The sequence below is a fragment of the Mugil cephalus genome, chromosome 2 (assembly GCF_022458985.1).
Source record: "Mugil cephalus isolate CIBA_MC_2020 chromosome 2, CIBA_Mcephalus_1.1, whole genome shotgun sequence".
Taxonomy (NCBI): Eukaryota; Metazoa; Chordata; class Actinopteri; order Mugiliformes; family Mugilidae; genus Mugil; species Mugil cephalus.
In genome coordinates, this window is record NC_061771.1 from 30,733,471 (window position 1) to 30,753,258 (window position 19,788).

A 19,788-nucleotide genomic window follows, 5' to 3' on the forward strand; every position below is an offset into this window, starting at 1 on the left:
GGGAAAGCATGAGGAGAGACCACTGAGTTGCACACATTGCTTATGGTTGGAGAGAGATTCTGAGAATTAGCCAACAGCTTGGTCTGACAGGCCTATGAGTGACAGACTCTGACATAACATCCCATGGTCAACAGTATCAAATGCCTTGGACAAATCACAACACTTCACATTGTCCAAGGCTTCCACAACATCATTTAAGACTTTCACGGAAGTAGTATGTACTGTTCTATGTTGCTTCTGAAAACCAGACTGATGAGGAGACAAAATACAATGCAAACATGAAAACTCCTTGATCTGACCATTCAGCAGTCTCAAGTGCCTTAGCTAAGGTATAACTCCTTCACATGAACCATCGCGGTAGAGCGGTCGTCCAATAACTGAAAGGTTGGTGGTTTGATTTCGCCCTATCCATTGTGTCTGTCTTTGTGTCCTTGGGAAAAGACACTTTACCTGCAGTGTGAACTACTACTTGTGTATGATTGTGAGTGGCTGATGTTGGTGGGGATTGGAGAGGCCGTATTGGCAGCCATGTTTCCGTCAACCTGCCCCAGGGCATCTGTGACTAGGGGAATTTACTACCACCAGGGTGTGACTGTGCGAGCGAATGAATGATGCATTTAGTTGTAAAGTGCTTTGACTGTCGGTGATAAGAAGCTATATAAAACCTATGTATTATTATTATTGAAAAAAAAAACATAATACACAAATGGAAACACAACAGAAACAATCACATACAACATGCAGAAGACTTTTGTTTACGAAAACCCACAGTTCCCACTAATGTTGGTTTAATGTTTGGTGTTAGTGTTTCTCTCTGTCCTCTGTCTTATTTTCTTATCTTGGTTTTATTTTGTTCATGGGCTGTAACCTTTGTCCAGGGTGCAGTCAGCCTCCAGCCAATGACAGCACAGAGTATGACAACAGGACTCCAACAAAATAAATGAGCTGGTCCTGATCAGCTTGAACCCTACTTTTTTAAGTTGGCTGCGGACTTCATTGCTTAGCCTTTATCAATTTTATACAATCTCAGCCTTCTTAATAGTGAGGTCCCAAATATATGGAAGTCTGCCTTCATTCTTCCCCTGTTAAAAGGTGGAGATCCCACATTAGTGAACAATTATAGGCCGATTTCGAAGTTGTGCATTTTAGGAAAGGTCTTCGAAAGATTTGTCAGCAACCAATTAAAAGATTTCCTTGAGAAAGCTAATATCTTATCAAGATATCAATCTGGCTTTAGAAAAAAAAAACACAGCACTGTTTCTGCAGCCCTCAAGGTTTTAAATGACATCATTCAAGCATTGGACTTAAAGAAAGTGTGTGTAGCGTTATTTATAGACTTATCCAAGGCATTTGACACTGTTGATCATAATATCCTGATTAATATATTGCATAAAATAGGCTTATCTGAGCATGCAGTTTCTTGGTTTAAGAATTATTTATTGGATAGATCACAGTGTGTCCAGATGGCAAGGTCCTCATCAAAAGTTTTTAGGGTTTCAAAGGGGTACAAGGGCTGCCTTTAGGGTCCATCCTGTTTTCAATCTATAAAAATGATCTTGCGACAATTTGTCGGACGCTTTGTATCATTTCTATGCAGATGATACAATAATTTATTGTTTTTCATCGACTGTTGTGCAAGCTTTCACTCTTTTACAATCAGCCTTTGATGTTGTTCGGGCTCGTCTGCAAAGACTGAAGCTGGTTTTGAATACTGATAAGACGAAGGTCATGATTTTTTTCTAGGGCTACTGTGTTGTCAAAAAATCTCCCCGTTTTAACCTGCCAGGGTACAACCATTGAGCTGGTCTCGTCTTATAAATACCTGGGTTTCCATGTTGATGAACGTCTCTCTTTTAAATACCATATTTCAAGTCTAGTCTCTAAACTTAAGGTAAAATTAGGCTTTTACTTTAGGAATAGATCTTGCTTCTCTCATGGAGCCAGGAAACGCCTCGTGTCTGCAACCTTTCTTCCAGTGCTCGATTATGGTGATGTATTGTACATGCATGCACAGTCACATGTTTACGCTCTCTGGATACTGTGTGTCATTGTGCCTTGTGGTTTGTCTGTGGTTGAAAGAATCTAACCCATCACTGCACTTTGTACAAAAAGGCTGAATGGTCATCCCTGTCTGTTAGAAGATTTACACTTTGGTTAACTTTTATTTACAAAGCTCTACTTGGTATGGTCCCATCCTATCTCAGAATTTATCTTGTCAGGAACTATGGACGTTATAACCTGCGATCCACTGGGTTCTTTACTTTGACTGTCTCTCGTGTCTTTACAGAATTGGAGAAAAGGGCATTTCGTTATACTGCTCTCTCTGCATGGAACTCCCTGCTAGATGACTTACAATGGCCGGACCTGATCCCCCTAGATAGCTTTGTTGAAATTCTTAAAACGAAGGAACTCGAAAGCATTGGACTTTGTCACCATTTTAAATCAGATGTTACATGTCTTTAATCCATCTCTGATGTTTCATTTTATTTATCTATTGTTACGTCCCGGCTCGAGAGGCGCAACATAAAAGTGGAGACACATGATGGAGTTTCAAAAAGTATTTATTTTTACAAGAAGGGACAGAAAAACAGGTGAGCCATGGTGAGCTTCTGCAGTGGAAAAATCATCCCCCAGGCCTCTTCAACAGGCCTTTTAGTCAGTCTTCTCAGGTGTGGCTGATTAAGGTGATTAGGCACTGGCCAAACACACCTGTATAGCCAGTGAAAATGCAAAGGGCGTAACACTATGTATTTCTATCTCCTGAAATTCTGCTGCCTCTCGGCCAGGTCGCTTTTGAAAAAGAGATTCTATATCTCAATAAGACTTACCTGGTTAAATAAAGGAAAAAAAAAATATTCTCGGATTTACTTAAATGCAATTTTCTCACCACCACGCCGCCTCTTTTCATTTACTTCAAAGCTCATTCAACCACTTCTGCTCTCTGGACTGGACACTCTCCACATGTAACCTCCAACCGAGAGTGGATAGATGCAGGTGTTTTCAGATGGAAAGATATACCCAGTCTCCATAATTATGTATAAAAATCTGTTATGGTCTGATGAGACCAGAATTGATTATTTCGCCCAAACTTATCAGAGGTATGTTTGGCTCAACAAGAAAGAGCACTGTAGCCTCTGTGAAGCAAGGTGGTCACTGCATCATGTTCTGGGGGGTTGCTGATCTTCATCTGGAACCTGGACTCCAAGTCATGAGTCAGTTTTTGAACAGAACCTTCAGGTGTTTGTTAGAAAGACAACTTAAAGATAGTCTTAATCATAACCTATGATTCCATCTGTCTGCTCAGCCTGTGGGGAGACCCCATAATTGCCCCTCCTTTCTACCCTCCCTCCAGGCCAAGCCCCTGTGCAGCCCCTCCATTCTATTCATCCACCTGGACAGTTTAGTTTCCATGCTCTCTGTCTCCATCTCCTCAATCATTCTCCAAAGACTTAGCACAGACTCTGGTATCAGCTAAGACTGTAATTATTTATGATCATATGTGGCTTATTAAGACCCATCTGAGTAAACAATAATTGCGTTGAGTTGTAATCCACAAAGGTTTTCTTTAGTAAGAAACTACAGCAAAACAATCAGATGATGTAAATTTTGTATTTAACAGTTCTGTTCTAACTAATGCTGCTCCCTGTCTTCATTCGCTCTCTAGGTCATTCAGCCACCTCTGCTCTCTCCCTCTCAAGGAGGAGGATTTATTTCCAAAGAGTGGTCAACAAGTTCCACCTATCTTTAAATGTCCAGCATAGTTCTTCTCTGTTTCCAAGAATACTTACTAAATGTGGTTTTGATTTGTCCTTTTACATTTGGGGATAAAATAAGTATCAATAAAGTGCATGTTAACCTCATCATCCGTTCTGCCTGAAGGAGGAAACAAACCATAACAAACAGAGCTGCAGTCAGAGGAGGAGTAAAACTGGAAAGACCAGATTCAAAGTCACATTCCTGAAATGAAAGTCAGAGTTTGTAAGGATGGAAGCAGAGCCATCGCTACGGAACAAGATGGCCCCTCCCATTTCTGCCATATTTTAGCTTCACTCTGGTGCGTTGAGTGGGAATGAACACATGTCGGCCATCTTTATTTACAGTCTTGTAGGGTTCTCTAAAAATGTGTAAAAACATTCATTTTTATTTTACTGAGTTTTATCATTTTAGTAATGGTAAAAATATGCAGATTCTCCCTTTATATTGCTTCTACAAGACGGAGTAGAGTAGGACTTTGTTTCCCCAGAATCCTGTTTTTCCAGTTTTGCGATAGTCATGTTTAAATTAATACTCTTCATATATTAACTCTGCAATTCATGTATTATATTGTTTAAAATATCCTATGGTCTTTAAAAATGATTAATGATTAAGTTTTTCCTGTTTGATAAAAACTATTGTTTATTTCCGCGGGAGGAAATATCCCAGAGTTCTCCGGGACCGTGGAGATGTTGCTGTGTTTTCCTCGGCAGAGAGAAAGAAGTCAATGTTTGGAGACTCGAACTTAACGCTGGTTCAGATTTTGCCCTGCCCATAGAGCCTTAATCGGTCAGAGTGCTCCTTTCACGTATCTCAGTCGACTGTGTGTAGTTTACACAGTGGTGAGGACGTGTTGCAAGTAGCTGGAGCCACGGGACGCGACGCGGAGCTGCCTCGACGTGGCTGCCTGGCTGGCTACAACGCCGTATTGCATTCACAACGAGAGGTTGCGTAAGTACTTGACATCGGAATGGAACTGAGTGCAGGGCACAAGACTGTGTTAACTGCTCCGGTTTCAAAAGTTAACTTCTTCTCATAACTGGATAAAACTTCATGTGCACCAGCGCCTCGAATGGGCCCCAACGGTTAGGGAAATTATCCAAGCGCTTGGGTTAGACTTTTCATGGTACCATTATCATTTATCTTTATTTCCATGTAAACTGTGAACATACATTGGTACAGGTGTGGGTACTATTATTGTGTTTTGAGCACACAAAAGCACTCGGTTGATATTTCTATTCCTATGTGTGTTATTGAAATCATATTTTGAACATTTAGTAGGCGTGAATGCAGTTAAAATATTAATACCATAAGTGAATGCTTTATTAAAAGAGAACCACAATTTGATTTGGTTTACAAATAAGCTAAAAATCTCATTTTGATAGGTTTATGTTGTGTTTGAGCTAATATTAAAATCAATTAATTTCATTAATGTGAGGGAACAGAAAGGGTAAAAGTACTCTTTTGATTAAGAAGTACACATACACATTTCATCATTGGTTGAAGGAAACTTAAGCTGTTTACTGACTTAAAAGGGTAAAAGAAAGCATTTTGATGCTTCAGGTATTACTGTCTTGATTTAAAGCATACATAAAATGTTTTATTTGTTGCTTTCTAGTTGTTTTTATTCTAAAGCACAATTAAATGTAAAGGTTATATTCCTTTTTCTCACTTCAGTGATAAAGTCCCTTGCTTAAAGAGGAACCACAGCGAATTCACCATCTTTAGCTGAGAACCTAGGACCTGTTTTATTCTTATTGGGTATGACAACATTTGAAGTAATAATTTACTAATGGACGTTTCTTTACTCTGAAACATAGTTGACACAACCCAGTCCACAGCTCTTGGCCTTTCATTGTAGCTCATTTTGCAATCATCACAAATTACACGTGTGTTTTTCATAATGGATCCAGCACTGGGTGTTACAGGGTGAAGAGGTTCATGAATCAACACAGTAAACACATTGAAACACATTAAAACAAGTAAAAGGTAAAAGTCCAACAACCATTAAATCTAAACTGATAAACTGAAGAATAAAGGAATGAGAACATTAATGAAAGAAAACAAGTTGAAACATTTTGATCATAATTCACAATGAAAACATTTTATTCAAGAATAACCAGTTTGTACCGTATCTCTCTAATCCATTGATATCTTTGTGCTCTCAGCTGTACCAGTATTGTAGTATTAAAGCATATATGTACAGTGTGTGAATAAAGAGTGAAGATCAATAAGTTCATTCATTGATCTTAAAGCTTCATCATTAAATGGATCAAACAGTTTGGTTGACAGGAGAGATGATAACAAATCTGTTTTTATTTAGTGCTTTAGACACTCAAAGGCACTTCATTCTTCATTCATTCCCACAGTTATCACTGAGGTCACAGCTGCCCTGGGACAGGCTGACAGAAACGTTGCTGACAATCTGCGCGTTTTGACTCTGACTCGCAAACATACACTAGTGGAGTTCACACCAGGAGCAAAATGTGTTAAGTGTCTTGCCCAAGGAGACAACAGACAGACTAGGGTTATTGGATGACCACTCTACCGCCAGAGCTACTGCTGTGGCCGGCAGGTGGTAGAGGTAAGATGATCAGAGGTGCAGAGTTTTTACCACCATAGTACAGACCAGGACAGAAGAATGCGTAAAGTTTGTCATTGAAGGAGCAGCCAGTAAAGGACTAGATAAGAACTGCAGTATCTACATCATGAAAGGAGACCAGACCCTCCTCATAATCCACAAACACCCCCACCTTCTCAGGACGAGAACCAAGAGAGAGACACACTGGAGGATCAACATTGCTTGTATATTGGTTTCCATTTCTCAAACTTCCAGTCCAGTAACCATTCTGAGGACTTGCTATGATGTCTCCCTTCCTGTTGATTGACTCTCTGGCTACTCCTAGATCCCATTCAGTCTTTCCTTTAATCTGAACCTGTACATAAAATCTGCCTGAAGAGAAACTCTTTTTTGCTAGAACATCAACATATGTAGAAAATCTCTGGGTTGTCTGTACGCTTCTTCCTCATGTCACAATGGTTCACTTGTTTTCCATCATCAGACAGGATGAGGTAAGGATGTGCTGTATCGGGATCTAGAGTCACATCCACTGCATACTGCTGGACCCTCTTCTGCTCAGCCTCAAGCAGCTTCTTCATGTCTTTACTGAGTGTCTCCTCCAGCTGAGTCACAGCTCTCACCACAGTCCCCTCATATGATGGTGGATGGACGCTGACCTCTGTCCAGTCCTTGGTGGGTGGAGCAGCTTTCAGGGAGGAGAAGCTTTGGAGGAGGTGGAGGTGGTCTTCAGACCGTAAGAGCTGCTTCATCTCAGAGCTCCTCTTCATCAGCTCAGAGACTTCCTGTTCCAGATCTTTGATGAAACCTTCAGCCTGTTTCTCTGTTGTTTTCTGTTTGTCTTCGATCTCCTTTATGAGCTGGTCCAGGCCTCTCTCAACAGACTCCTTCAGAGCAGTGAAGACCTGAACACCTTCTGCTTTCTGTCTGTCTGCAGCATCTTTACTCATCTTCACTGACTCTTTCATCTCCTCAATCTTCAGTCGTCTCTTCTGGATCATCTGCTGAATTTCATCCTCTGTCTTCTCCAGCTCTGCCTTCTTTCCTTCATATTCTTCTTTCAGAGGAACAACATTATGTGTCTTGTGGTTTAATACAGAGCAGAGCATGCAGACACATGCCTGGTCGGTCTTACAGAACAGTTCTAGACGTTTATCATGCTTCCTACACATCCTGTCTTCCAGGTTGTCCACAGGGTGGATAAGCTGATGTCTTTTCAGGCGTGACATTGTCAGATGAGGCTCCAGGTGAGAGTCACAGTAGGAGAGCAGACACACCAGGCAGGACTTCAGGGCCTTCAGTTTGGTTCCAGTGCAGACGTCACAGGGAACTTCTCCTGGTTTGGCAGCTTGTTGCTCTGAGCTGCTGCTGCTGGCTTTCTGTTGAGATAGAGAGGTTATAGATAATTAAGAGAGAAACACAGTTTAAGTAGAGATTTATTGTTATTGAACTTGAATTCTGTTCTACAGTTTAATTTAATCACATGTGAGTGGAACTTCCTGTTGGACTGAAGCTCTACGTTTTGATGCTGGTTGTTTAGCACAGTTAATATTATCAGCTGTACTCACCAGTATTTGAGTCAGATGTTGAGAAAGAACAGATGAACTCAGATAAATTTTCTTCACACAGAAACACAGAGTCACTCTGACAAACTTTGAGTTTCATTTCAGTAAAGTTAAAGTTAAAGTTTAAATCTAGTCTTTCCAGTTTAGCTCCTCCTCTGACTGCAGCTCTATTTGTCACAGTTTATTTCCTGCTTCACGTGGAGGTGTGATCAGTGTAAAATGTGGTGACATTTTTCCTCAGTTTATTTCCTGGTGTGACTTTATTGCAGCTAATCACACTTCTGGTGGTTGTTGTTTTTTCTGACCTCTGCTGGACACAGAGAAAAACTACCCCAGACTTCACTTTTATTCAATTAACCTTTATTTAACCAGGAAATATCCCATTGAGATTGAGAACCTCTTTTTCAAGGGAGTCCTAGCCAAGAGGCAGCAAACACAAATTACAGTTGCGTATTTACATAAAAAGGAAACAGAACTAAACACATTGTGAGAAACAAGTGCACATAATGGAATTGACCTCAATAACGCTCAGTTTGGATTTAAAAGTGCTCAAAAAAAATTAAGTCAGTTAGTTTCCAGTCTTTCTGTAGCATATTCCAAGCATGAGGTGCAGAGTAAACAAAAGCCCTTTTACCCAACTCCGTATGAGCATAAGGGACAGAAAGCAACAACTGATTTTGAGAACGAAAAGAATGAGGTGCAGCATTTCTCAAAGTAACTAAAGTGCAAATGTACGAATGCAGCAGTCCCAACATTGCCTTATAAATGAATTAACGACGACAAACTCTTAGAGCCTGATTTACTTTAATCCCAAATAAGGACCTTATAGATTGTGCGTGCTGTTGGTTTAACGGGTTGTGGGTCATCTTAAAAGATTGCATGAGCAATTGACAACAGTTGCAAAAGTAGATACCGTTCTATTTAAATGAGGTTTTTTAGCCTTCTATCTCTTTTCACCTGACAGAATAAGGCAGAGCAGACTGAATGAAAGCACAAAATGAAATTTTAAGAATTGGAAGCGTTAGTGCAAGAGGCAAATAAACATATTTTGGACTTAGTGCAAAGAAATATTAACATACCCAGGAGAACTCAAGAAGTACTGACACCAAAAGAATTAAGGTAACATGTAATGCTCTATATATCCACCTCGCATAATACACCTAACACACAGACTGCACCAAGAAACAATGATGGTGAATATACTACAGAGAATCCTCTACCATAAACAAATGGAACTGGAAACTTTTGATTACACGGAGCACAACACAACAGATCTCAATACAGACATAGATACTGATAATAACTTATTATTTCACATAATGACAGTATGAAAACAATATTAATTCCGTGGGTAAACTGTCAATAATACAGTTAAATAACAGAAGTATGTGTAAAAAATTAGATTATATAAACGAGTAACTGAAACTATTCACTCATCCCTTCAGTATCATTCAGTTTAGTTTGACTGAACGCTAGAACAGGAGAACAGGAAGTAAATCCAAGTTCAGTGAAACATGTAGATATTTGTTAGCATCCCTGCTAATAAACCACTACCCCTAACACCAACCAATGAGGATGATGGTCTGCTCCAGATTATTTTATTCCATCCTTCTAGTGTTGTAGAAAACAACAGATAAAACTCTAGAAGTGTCCGAGATGACCATGTGTATTCAGATTCCTAGTTAAGCTAACAAATGCTAACATTGCCATTGCTGTTGTTTAAAGTTTGTCAGTTCCCCTGAACACATCCATCTGATACTTTTCTTTGGTGCATTGAGAACAAGTCAACACATGGCGGCCATCTTTATGTACAGTCTGTTGTCAGGTGCAGTTTACTCATTTTGTTAGCTAGCTGGATGGCTAACTACAAAAGAAGTGACCTAAAACAGCGTCCCATCTAGGAAACATTCTTTAGAGCTAAAGGGGTCATATGGTATATATATTATAACTTTTTATGATGTTTTATCAAGTTCACTTTTCTTTTTAAAGTTACTCAGGTCAAAATTTGAAGTAATATTTCTAATGGACTATTCTTCACTCATTCTTTGGATCATTAAATTATTTCATTAATCAGCTGTACATCTAAGAAAAGGTATGTTTGTTTTCTATTTCTGTTCAATAAAGTTGAGTTGTTGTTCGATCAGAGTGACTCTGGAACTTCAGAACCAAAATCTAAGGAAGATGAACTCAGGTGGAGTTACCAGCCTGGGATACCTGGCCGTACTGAGCCTACACAAGTTACACATCCAGGTATTTGGACTGAACTTGGTCACATGGTCATATGGTCCTGTGGGCTGGACCAGAACAAGAGACTGATGAAAGCTTCTTCTACTTGACCTACCTGCTTCTGTGAGGGAGGAAGACAAATTGCTTCAAATGACGATCAAACCTCTGTTTTTTAAAATATTTCTGAGCAAAAACTAGTGAATGAAACCATGTTAAAGGTGATGACACCAGAAATAAACATAGTTTACACAGCCCAGTACACAGTCCTTGGCCTTTAATTGGAGCTTATTTTGCAATCATCACAATTTACACACGAGTGCTTTTCAGGATGGATCTGGGGTGAAGAGTTTCATGAATCAACAGTTCAAAACCAGTTCAAAAACCAACAGTTCGAAAAAGGTTTTACCATAATTCACAATAACATGTTTTTATTCCAACATAATCAGTTTGTACCGTATCTCTCTAATCCATTGATATCTTTGCAATCTCAGCTGTACCAGTATTGTAGTATTAAAGCATATGTGTACAGAGTGTGAATCAAGAGTGAAGATCAATAAGTTCATTCATTGACCTCAAAGCTTCATCATTAAATGGATCAGACAGTTTGATTGACAGGACAGATGATCAGAGGTGCAGAGTTTTTACCACCATCATTTGTGCAGGGACTGAAGTATGGATAAAGTTTGTCAGTGAAGGAGCAGTCAGTAAAGGAGTAGATAAGAGCTGCAGTATCTACATCATGAAAAGAGACCAGACCCTCCTCATAATCCACAAACACCTCCACCTTCTCAGGACGAGAACCAAGAGAGAGACGCACTGGACGACTAGTATTGGCTGTATACTTATTTCCATTTCTCAAACTTAGAGACCAGAAACCATTCTTAGAACTTGCTATAATGTCTCCCTTCCTGTTGACTGACTCTCGGGCCACTCCTAGATCCCAGTCAGTTTTTCCTTTAACCTGAACCTGAAAGTAAAATCTGCCTGAAGAGAAACTCTTCTTTCCCAAAACACTAACACAATATGAAAATCTCTCTGGGTTGTCTGGAAGATTTTTCCTCTCATCACCACAATGAACTTGTTTTCCATCATCAGACAGGATGAGTGCAGGATGTGCTGTATCAGGATCTAGAGTCACATCCACTGCATACTGCTGGACCCTCTTCAGCTCAGCCTCAACCAGCTTCTTCATGTCTTTACTGAGTGTCTCCTCCAGCTGAGTCACAGCTCTCCCCACAATCCCCTCATATGATGGTGGATGGACGCTGACCTCTGTCCAGTCCTTGGTGTGTGGAGCATCTTTCAGGGAGGAGAAGCTTTGGAGGAGGTAGAGGTGGTCTTCAGAGCGTGAGAGCTGCTTTACCTCAGAGCTAATCTTCATCAGCTCAGAGACTTCCTGTTCCAGATCTTTGATGAAACCTTCAGCCTGTTTCTCTGTTGTTTTCTGTTTGTCTTCGATCTCCTTTATGAGCTGGTCCAGGCCTCTCTCAACAGACTCCTTAAGAGCAGTGAAGACCTGAACACCTTCTGCTTTCTCTCTGTCTGCAGCAGCTTTACTCATCTTCACTGACTCTTTCATCTCCTCAATCTTCAGTCGTCTCTTCTGGATCATCTGCTGAATTTCATCCTCTGTCTTCCCCAGCTCTGCCTTCTTTCCTTCATATTCTTCTTTCAGAGGAACAACATCATGTGTCTTGTGGTCTAAAACAGGGCAGAGCATGCAGACACATGTCTGGTCAGTCTTACAGAACAGCTCCAGAGGTTTATCGTGCTTCCTACACATCCTGTCTTCCAGGTTGTCCACAGGGTGGATCAGCTGATGTGTTTTCAGACGTGACACTGTCAGATGAGGCTCCAGGTGAGAGTCACAGTAGGAGAGCAGACACACCAGGCAAGACTTCAGGGCCTTCAGTTTGGTTCCAGTGCAGACGTCACAGGGAACTTCTCCTGGTTTGGCAGCTCGTTGTTCTGAGCTGCTGCTTTTGGCGTTCTGTTGAGCTTCATGTCTGAACTCAGCAACCATCTCATGGATGAAACTGTTGATGTTAAGTTCAGGTCTTTTCACAAACACTTTTTTACACAGTGGACACTTAGATAGATGAGCAGTATCCCAGTGCTCAGTGATGCAGAGTTTGCAGAAGTTGTGTCCACATGGTGTAGAGACTGGATCAGTGAACACATCCAGACAGATGGAGCACAGAAACTGATCTTCAGATCTCAGAGAGCTGGCAGCAGACATATCTACACACTGACAACAAGAGAAAAAGAGAGAAAAACACAGTTAAAGTAGAGATTTATTGATTACTGATAAGTTATTGAACTTCTAAAGAAACATGCCGAGTCAGTGTGAAGTGGAAAGAGTGGAACTTCCTGTTGGACTGAAGCTCTAAGTTTTGATGCTGGTTGTTGAAACACAGTAAATATTATAAGCTGTACTCACCAGTATTTGAGTCAAATGTTGAGAAAGAACAGATGAACCCAGTTGAGTTTTCTTCAGACAGAAACCAAGAGTATACTGGACTACAGCTCTGCCGTCGCTCTGACAAACTTTGACTTTCACGTCAGGAAAGTGACGTTTAATCTGGTCGTTACACTTTGAACTCTCATGCTTCAGTATCAGATGGGATCAGTTTTAAAATGCACTGACATTTTTGCTTATTTTATTTCCTGGTATGATTTTATTGCAGCTCGTAAAAAGATTGTAAATGTGTTTTTCAGTCCTTATCAGCTCCATCAGAGTTCAAACTCCTCTGATGGTTGTTGTCTTTTCTTACCTCTGCTGGATATAGAGAAGAACTACACCAGAGTTCACTTTCATTAACAACAACCACAAACTCTGAAAGCTTTTCTGAACACACTGACTCTTTTGTAAACTCACATTCAGTTTGAATCATTGTTTCTCTAGGAAGATCAAATGCGTTCTTCAGATCAGGTTACATTACTCTTGTGGTGACTTTGTATATTTAGTGCTGTGTATTGGGTACGCGTTGTTCTTGCCATGAAATGAGACGCTAGGACTCATGCCGAGAATAAAACAGGAAGTTTCAATAGAAGATCCTTCCAGGCAAAGAGTTTGAAGTCTTCACAGGGAATCAAGTTGAAGAGCTTGTAACTCTGTTGCAATGAGTTCCACGTTGTCGAGGCAGAGTAAGAAAATGACAGTCTGTCAAGCTCTGTATGGATTGAGGAAACAGTGAGAGTGACATAAATAGTGAAGAGAGTGAGTCCTAAGACAGAACCTTGTGGAACACTCTTAGCAACATCGGGAAAGCATGAGGAGAGACCACTGAGTTGCACACATTGCTTATGGTTGGAGAGAGATTCTGAGAATTAGCCAACAGCTTGGTCTGACAGGCCTATGAGTGACAGACTCTGACATAACATCCCATGGTCAACAGAATCAAATGCCTTGGACAAATCACACTTCACATTGTCCAAGGCTTCCACAACATCATTTAAGACTTTCACGGAAGTAGTATGTACTGTTCTATGTTGCTTCTGAAAACCAGGCTGATGAGGAGAAAAAATACAACGCAAACATGATAACTCCTTGATCTGATCATTCAGCAGTCTCAAGTGCCTTAGCTAAGGTATAACTCCTTCACATGAACCATCGCGGTAGAGCGGCCGTCCAATAACTGAAAGGTTGGTGGTTTGATTTCGCCCTATCCATTGTGTCTGTCTTTGTGTCCTTGGGAAAAGACACTTTACCTGCAGTGTGAACTACTACTTGTGTATGATTGTGAGTGGCTGATGTTGGTGGGGATTGGAGAGGCCGTATTGGCAGCCATGTTTCCGTCAACCTGCCCCAGGGCATCTGTGACTAGGGGAATTTACTACCAACAGGGTTGTGACTGTGCGAGCGAATGAACGATGCATTTAGTTGTAAAGTGCTTTGACTGTCGGTGATAAGAAGCTATATAAAACCTATGTAATATTATTATTGAAAAAAAAACATAATACACAAACAGAAACAATCACATACAACATGCAGAAGACTTTTGTTTACAAAAACCCACAGTTCCCACTAATGTTGGTTTAATGTTTGGTACTAGTGTTTCTCTCTGTCCTCTGTCTTATTTTCTTATCTTGGTTTTATTTTGTTCATGGGCTGTAACCTTTGTCCAGGGTGCAGTCAGTCTCCAGCCAATGACAGCACAGAGTATGACAACAGGACTCCAACAAAACAAATGAGCTGGTCCTGATCAGCTTGAACCCTACTTTCTTAAGTTGGCTGCGGACTTCATTGCTTAGCCTTTATCAATTTTATACAATCTCAGCCTTCTTAATAGTGAGGTCCCAAATATATGGAAGTCTGCCTTCATTCTTCCCCTGTTAAAAGGGGGAGATCCCACATTAGTGAACAATTATAGGCCGATTTCGAAGTTGTGCATTTTAGGAAAGTTCTTCGAAAGATTTGTCAGCAACCAATTAAAAGATTTCCTTGAGAAAGCTAATATCTTATCAAGATATCAATCTGGCTTTAGAAAAAAAAAAAAACACAGCACTGTTTCTGCAGCCCTCAAGGTTTTAAATGACATCATTCAAGCATTGGACTTAAAGAAAATGTGTGTTGCGTTATTTATAGACTTATCCAAGGCATTTGACACTGTTGATCATAATATCCTGATTAATATATTGCATAAAATAGACTTATCTGAGCATGCAGTTTCTTGGTTTAAGAATTATTTATTGGATAGATCACAGTGTGTCCAGACGGCAAGGTCCTCATCAAAAGTTTTTAGGGTTTCAAAGGGGGTACAAGGGCTGCCTTTAGGGTCCATCCTGTTTTCAATCGATAAAAATGATCTTGCGACAATTTGTCGGATGCTTTGTATCATTTCTATGCAGATGATACAATAATTTATTGTTTTTCATCGACTGTTGTGCAAGCTTTCACTCTTTTACAATCAGCCTTTGATGTTGTTCGGGCTCGTCTGCAAAGACTGAAGCTGGTTTTTTGAATACTGATAAGACGAAGGTCATGATTTTTTTCTAGGGCTACTGTGTTGTCAAAAAATCTCCCCTTTTTAACCTGCCAGGGTACAACCATTGAGCTGGTCTCGTCTTATAAATACCTGGGTTTCCATGTTGATGAACGTCTCTCTTTTAAATACCATATTTCAAGTCTAGTCTCTAAACTTAAGGTAAAATTAGGCTTTTACTTTAGGAATAGATCTTGCTTCTCTCATGGAGCCAGGAAACGCCTCGTGTCTGCAACCTTTCTTCCAGTGCTCGATTATGGTGATGTATTGTACATGCATGCACAGTCACATGTTTACGCTCTCTGGATACTGTGTGTCATTGTGCCTTGTGGTTTGTCTGTGGTTGAAAGAATCTAACCCATCACTGCACTTTGTACAAAAAGGCTGAATGGTCATCCCTGTCTGTTAGAAGATTTACACTTTGGTTAACTTTTATTTACAAAGCTCTACTTGGTATGGTCCCATCCTATCTCAGAATTTATCTTGTCAGGAACTATGGACGTTATAACCTGCGATCCACTGGGTTCTTTACTTTGACTGTCTCTCGTGTCTTTACAGAATTGGAGAAAAGGGCATTTCGTTATACTGCTCTCTCTGCATGGAACTCCCTGCTAGATGACTTACAATGGCCGGACCTGATCCCCCTAGATAGCTTTGTTGAAATTCTTAAAACGAAGGAACTCGAAAGCATTGGACTTTGTCACCATTTTAAATCAGATGTTACATGTCTTTAATCCATCTCTGATGTTTCATTTTATTTATCTATTGTTACGTCCCGGCTCGAGAGGCGCAACATAAAAGTGGAGACACATGATGGAGTTTCAAAAAGTATTTATTTTTACAAGAAGGGACAGAAAAACAGGTGAGCCATGGTGAGCTTCTGCAGTGGAAAAATCATCCCCCAGGCCTCTTCAACAGGCCTTTTAGTCAGTCTTCTCAGGTGTGGCTGATTAAGGTGATTAGGCACTGGCCAAACACACCTGTATAGCCAGTGAAAATGCAAAGGGCGTAACACTATGTATTTCTATCTCCTGAAATTCTGCTGCCTCTCGGCCAGGTCGCTTTTGAAAAAGAGATTCTATATCTCAATAAGACTTACCTGGTTAAATAAAGGAAAAAAAAAATATTCTCGGATTTACTTAAATGCAATTTTCTCACCACCACGCCGCCTCTTTTCATTTACTTCAAAGCTCATTCAACCACTTCTGCTCTCTGGACTGGACACTCTCCACATGTAACCTCCAACCGAGAGTGGATAGATGCAGGTGTTTTCAGATGGACTGGGAAGATATACCCAGTCTCCATAATTATGTATAAAAATCTGTTATGGTCTGATGAGACCAGAATTGATTCTTTCGCCCAAACTTATCAGAGGTATGTTTGGCTCAACAAGAAAGAGCACTGTAGCCTCTGTGAAGCAAGGTGGTCACTGCATCATGTTCTGGGGGGCTGCTGATCTTCATCTGGAACCTGGACTCCAAGTCATGAGTCACTTTTTGAACAGAACCTTCAGGTGTTTGTTAGAAAGACAACTTAAAGATAGTCTTAATCATAACCTATGATTCCATCTGTCTGCTCAGCCTGTGGGGAGACCCCATAATTGCCCCTCCTTTCTACCCTCCCTCCAGGCCAAGCCCCTGTGCAGCCCCTCCATTCTATTCATCCACCTGGACAGTTTAGTTTCCATGCTCTCTGTCTCCATCTCCTCAATCATTCTCCAAAGACTTAGCACAGACTCTGGTATCAGCTAAGACTGTAATTATTTATGGTCATATGTGGCTTATTAAGACCCATCTGAGTAAACAATAATTGCGTTGAGTTGTAATCCACAAAGGTTTTCTTTAGTAGGAAACTACAGCAAAACAATCAGATGATGTAAATTTTATATTTAACAGTTCTGTTCTAACTAATGCCGCTCCCTGTCTTCATTCGCTCTCTAGGTCATTCAGCCACCTCTGCTCTCTCTATCTCAAGGAGGAGGATTTATTTCCAAAGAGGGGTCAACAAGTGCCACCTATCTTTAAATGTCCAGCATAGTCTCTGTTTCCAAGAATACTTACTAAATGTGGTTTTGATTTGTCCTTTTACATTTGGGGATAAAATAAGTATCAATAAAGTGCATGTTAACCTCATCATGTCCGTTCTGCCTGAAGGAGGAAACAAACCATAACAAACAGAGCTGCAGTCAGAGGAGGAGTAAAACCGGAAAGACCAGATTCAACGTCACATTCCTGAAATGAAAGTCAGAGTTTGTGAGGATGGAAGCAGAGCCATCGCTACGGAACAAGATGGCCCCTCCCATTTCTGCCATATTTTAGCTTCACTCTGGTGCGTTGAGTGGGAATGAACACATGTCAGCCATCTTTATTTACAGTCTTGTAGGGTTCTCTAAAAATGTGTAAAAACATTCATTTTTATTTTACTGAGTTTTATCATTTTAGTAATGGTAAAAATATGCAGATTCTCCCTTTATATTGCTTCTACAAGACGGAGTAGAGTAGGACTTTGTTTTCCCAGAATCCTGTTTTTCCAGTTTTGCAATAGTCATGTTTAAATTAATACTCTTCATATATTAACTCTGCAATTCATGTATTATATTGTTTAAAATATCCTATGGTCTTTAAAAATGATAAATGATTAAGTTTTTCCTGTTTGATAAAAACTATTGTTTATTTCCGCGGGAGGAAATATCCCAGAGTTCTCTGGGACCGTGGAGATGTTGCTGTGTTTTCCTCGGCAGACAGAAAGAAGTCTGTTTGGAGACTCGAACTTAACGCTGGTTCAGATTTTGCCCTGCCCATAGAGCCTTAATCGGTCAGAGTGCTCTTTTCACGTATCTCATCGGAACGGAACTGAGTGCAGGGCACAAGACTGTGTTAACTGCTCCGGTTTCAAAAGTTAACTTCTTCTCATAACTGGATAAAACTTCATGTGCACCAGCGCCTCGAATGGGCCCCAACGGTTAGGGAAATTATCCAAGCGCTTGGGTTAGACTTTTCATGGTACCATTATCATTTATCTTTATTTCCATGTAAACTGTGAACATATATTGGTACAGGTGTGGATACTATTATTGTGTTTTGAGCACACAAAAGCACTCGGTTGATATTTCTATTCCTATGTGTGTTATTGAAATCATATTTTGAACATTTAGTAGGCGTGAATGCAGTTAAAATATTAATACCATAAGTGAATGCTTTATTAAAAGAGAACCACAATTTGATTTGGTTTACAAATAAGCTAAAAATCACATTTTGATAGGTTTATGTTGTGTTTGAGCTAATATTAAAATCAATTAATTTCATTAATGTGAGGGAACAGAAAGGGTAAAAGTACTCTTTTGATTAAGAAGTACACATACACATTTCATCATTGGTTGAAGGAAACTTAAGCTGTTTACTGATTTAAAAGGGTAAAAGAAAGCATTTTGATGCTTCAGGTATTACTGTCTTGATTTAAAGCATACATAAAATGTTTTATTTGTTGCTTTCTAGTTGTTTTTATTCTAAAGCACAATTAAATGTAAAGGTTATATTCCTTTTTCTCACTTCAGTGATAAAGTCCCTTGCTTAAAGAGGAACCACAGCGAATTCACCATCTTTAGCTGAGAACCTAGGACCTGTTTTATTCTTATTGGGTATGACAACATTTGAAGTAATAATTTACTAATGGACGTTTCTTTACTCTGAAACATAGTTGACACAACCCAGTCCACAGCTCTTGGCCTTTCATTGTAGCTCATTTTGCAATCATCACAAATTACACGTGTGTTTTTCATGATGGATCCAGCACTGGGTGTTACAGGGTGAAGAGGTTCATGAATCAACACAGTAAACACATTGAAACACATTAAAACAAGTAAAAGGTAAAAGTCCAACAACCATTAAATCTAAACTGATAAACTGAAGAATAAAGGAATGAGAACATTAATGAAAGAAAACAAGTTGAAACATTTTGATCATAATTCACAATGAAAACATTTTATTCAAGAATAACCAGTTTGTACCGTATCTCTCTAATCCATTGATATCTTTGTGCTCTCAGCTGTACCAGTATTGTAGTATTAAAGCATATATGTACAGTGTGTGAATAAAGAGTGAAGATCAATAAGTTCATTCATTGACGTTCAATCAAAGCTTCATCATTAAATGGATCAAACAGTTTGTTTGACGGGACAGATGACAACAAATCTGTTTTTATATAGTGCTTCAGACACTCAAAGGCACTTCATTCTTCATTCATTCCCACAGTTATCACTGAGGTCACAGCTGCCCTGGGACAGGCTGACAGAAACGTTGCTGACAATCTGCGCCTTTTGACTCTGACTCGCAACCATACACTAGTGGAGTTCACACCAGGAGCAAAATGTGTTAAGTGTCTTGCCCAAGGAGACAACAGACAGACTAGGGTTATTGGATGACCACTCTACCGCCAGAGCTACTGCTGTGGCCGGCAGGTGGTAGAGGTAAGATGATCAGAGGTGCAGAGTTTTTACCACCTTAGTACAGACCAGGACAGAAGAATGCGTAAAGTTTGTCATTGAAGGAGCAGCCAGTAAAGGAGTAGATAAGAGCTGCAGTATCTACATCATGAAAGAAGACCAGACCCTCCTCATAATCCACAAACACCCCCACCTTCTCAGGACGAGAACCAAGAGAGAGAGACACACTGGAGGATCAAC

General features: G+C 40.0%; 1 protein-coding gene across 2 annotated transcripts; it reads right to left on the reverse strand.

Moving 5' to 3' along the window:
• Positions 1–5,890: 5,890 nt before the first annotated feature.
• LOC125004053 (E3 ubiquitin-protein ligase TRIM21-like) lies at positions 5,891–12,691 on the reverse strand. 2 transcript variants are annotated; one of them, XM_047578405.1, is made up of 3 exons: positions 12,563–12,691; positions 10,694–12,370; positions 5,891–6,001 (listed from the first exon to the last, which is right to left on the reverse strand). In XM_047578405.1, exon 2 carries the CDS (start codon positions 12,359–12,361, stop codon positions 10,718–10,720), a length of 1,644 nt encoding a protein of 547 aa, XP_047434361.1. In that variant the 5' UTR covers positions 12,362–12,370; positions 12,563–12,691; the 3' UTR covers positions 5,891–6,001; positions 10,694–10,717. The 2 variants fall into 2 exon arrangements, with proteins under 2 accessions (XP_047434361.1, XP_047434360.1); XM_047578404.1 differs by lacking the exon at positions 5,891–6,001 and having other exon boundaries at positions 10,262–12,370.
• Between the last annotated feature and the right edge of the window lie 7,097 nt (positions 12,692–19,788).

Coding starts and splice junctions, on each gene's coding strand:
- LOC125004053 (XM_047578405.1), bottom strand. CDS start 12,361: ATGTCTGCTGCCAGCTCTCTGAGATCTGAAGATCAGTTTCTGTGCTCC.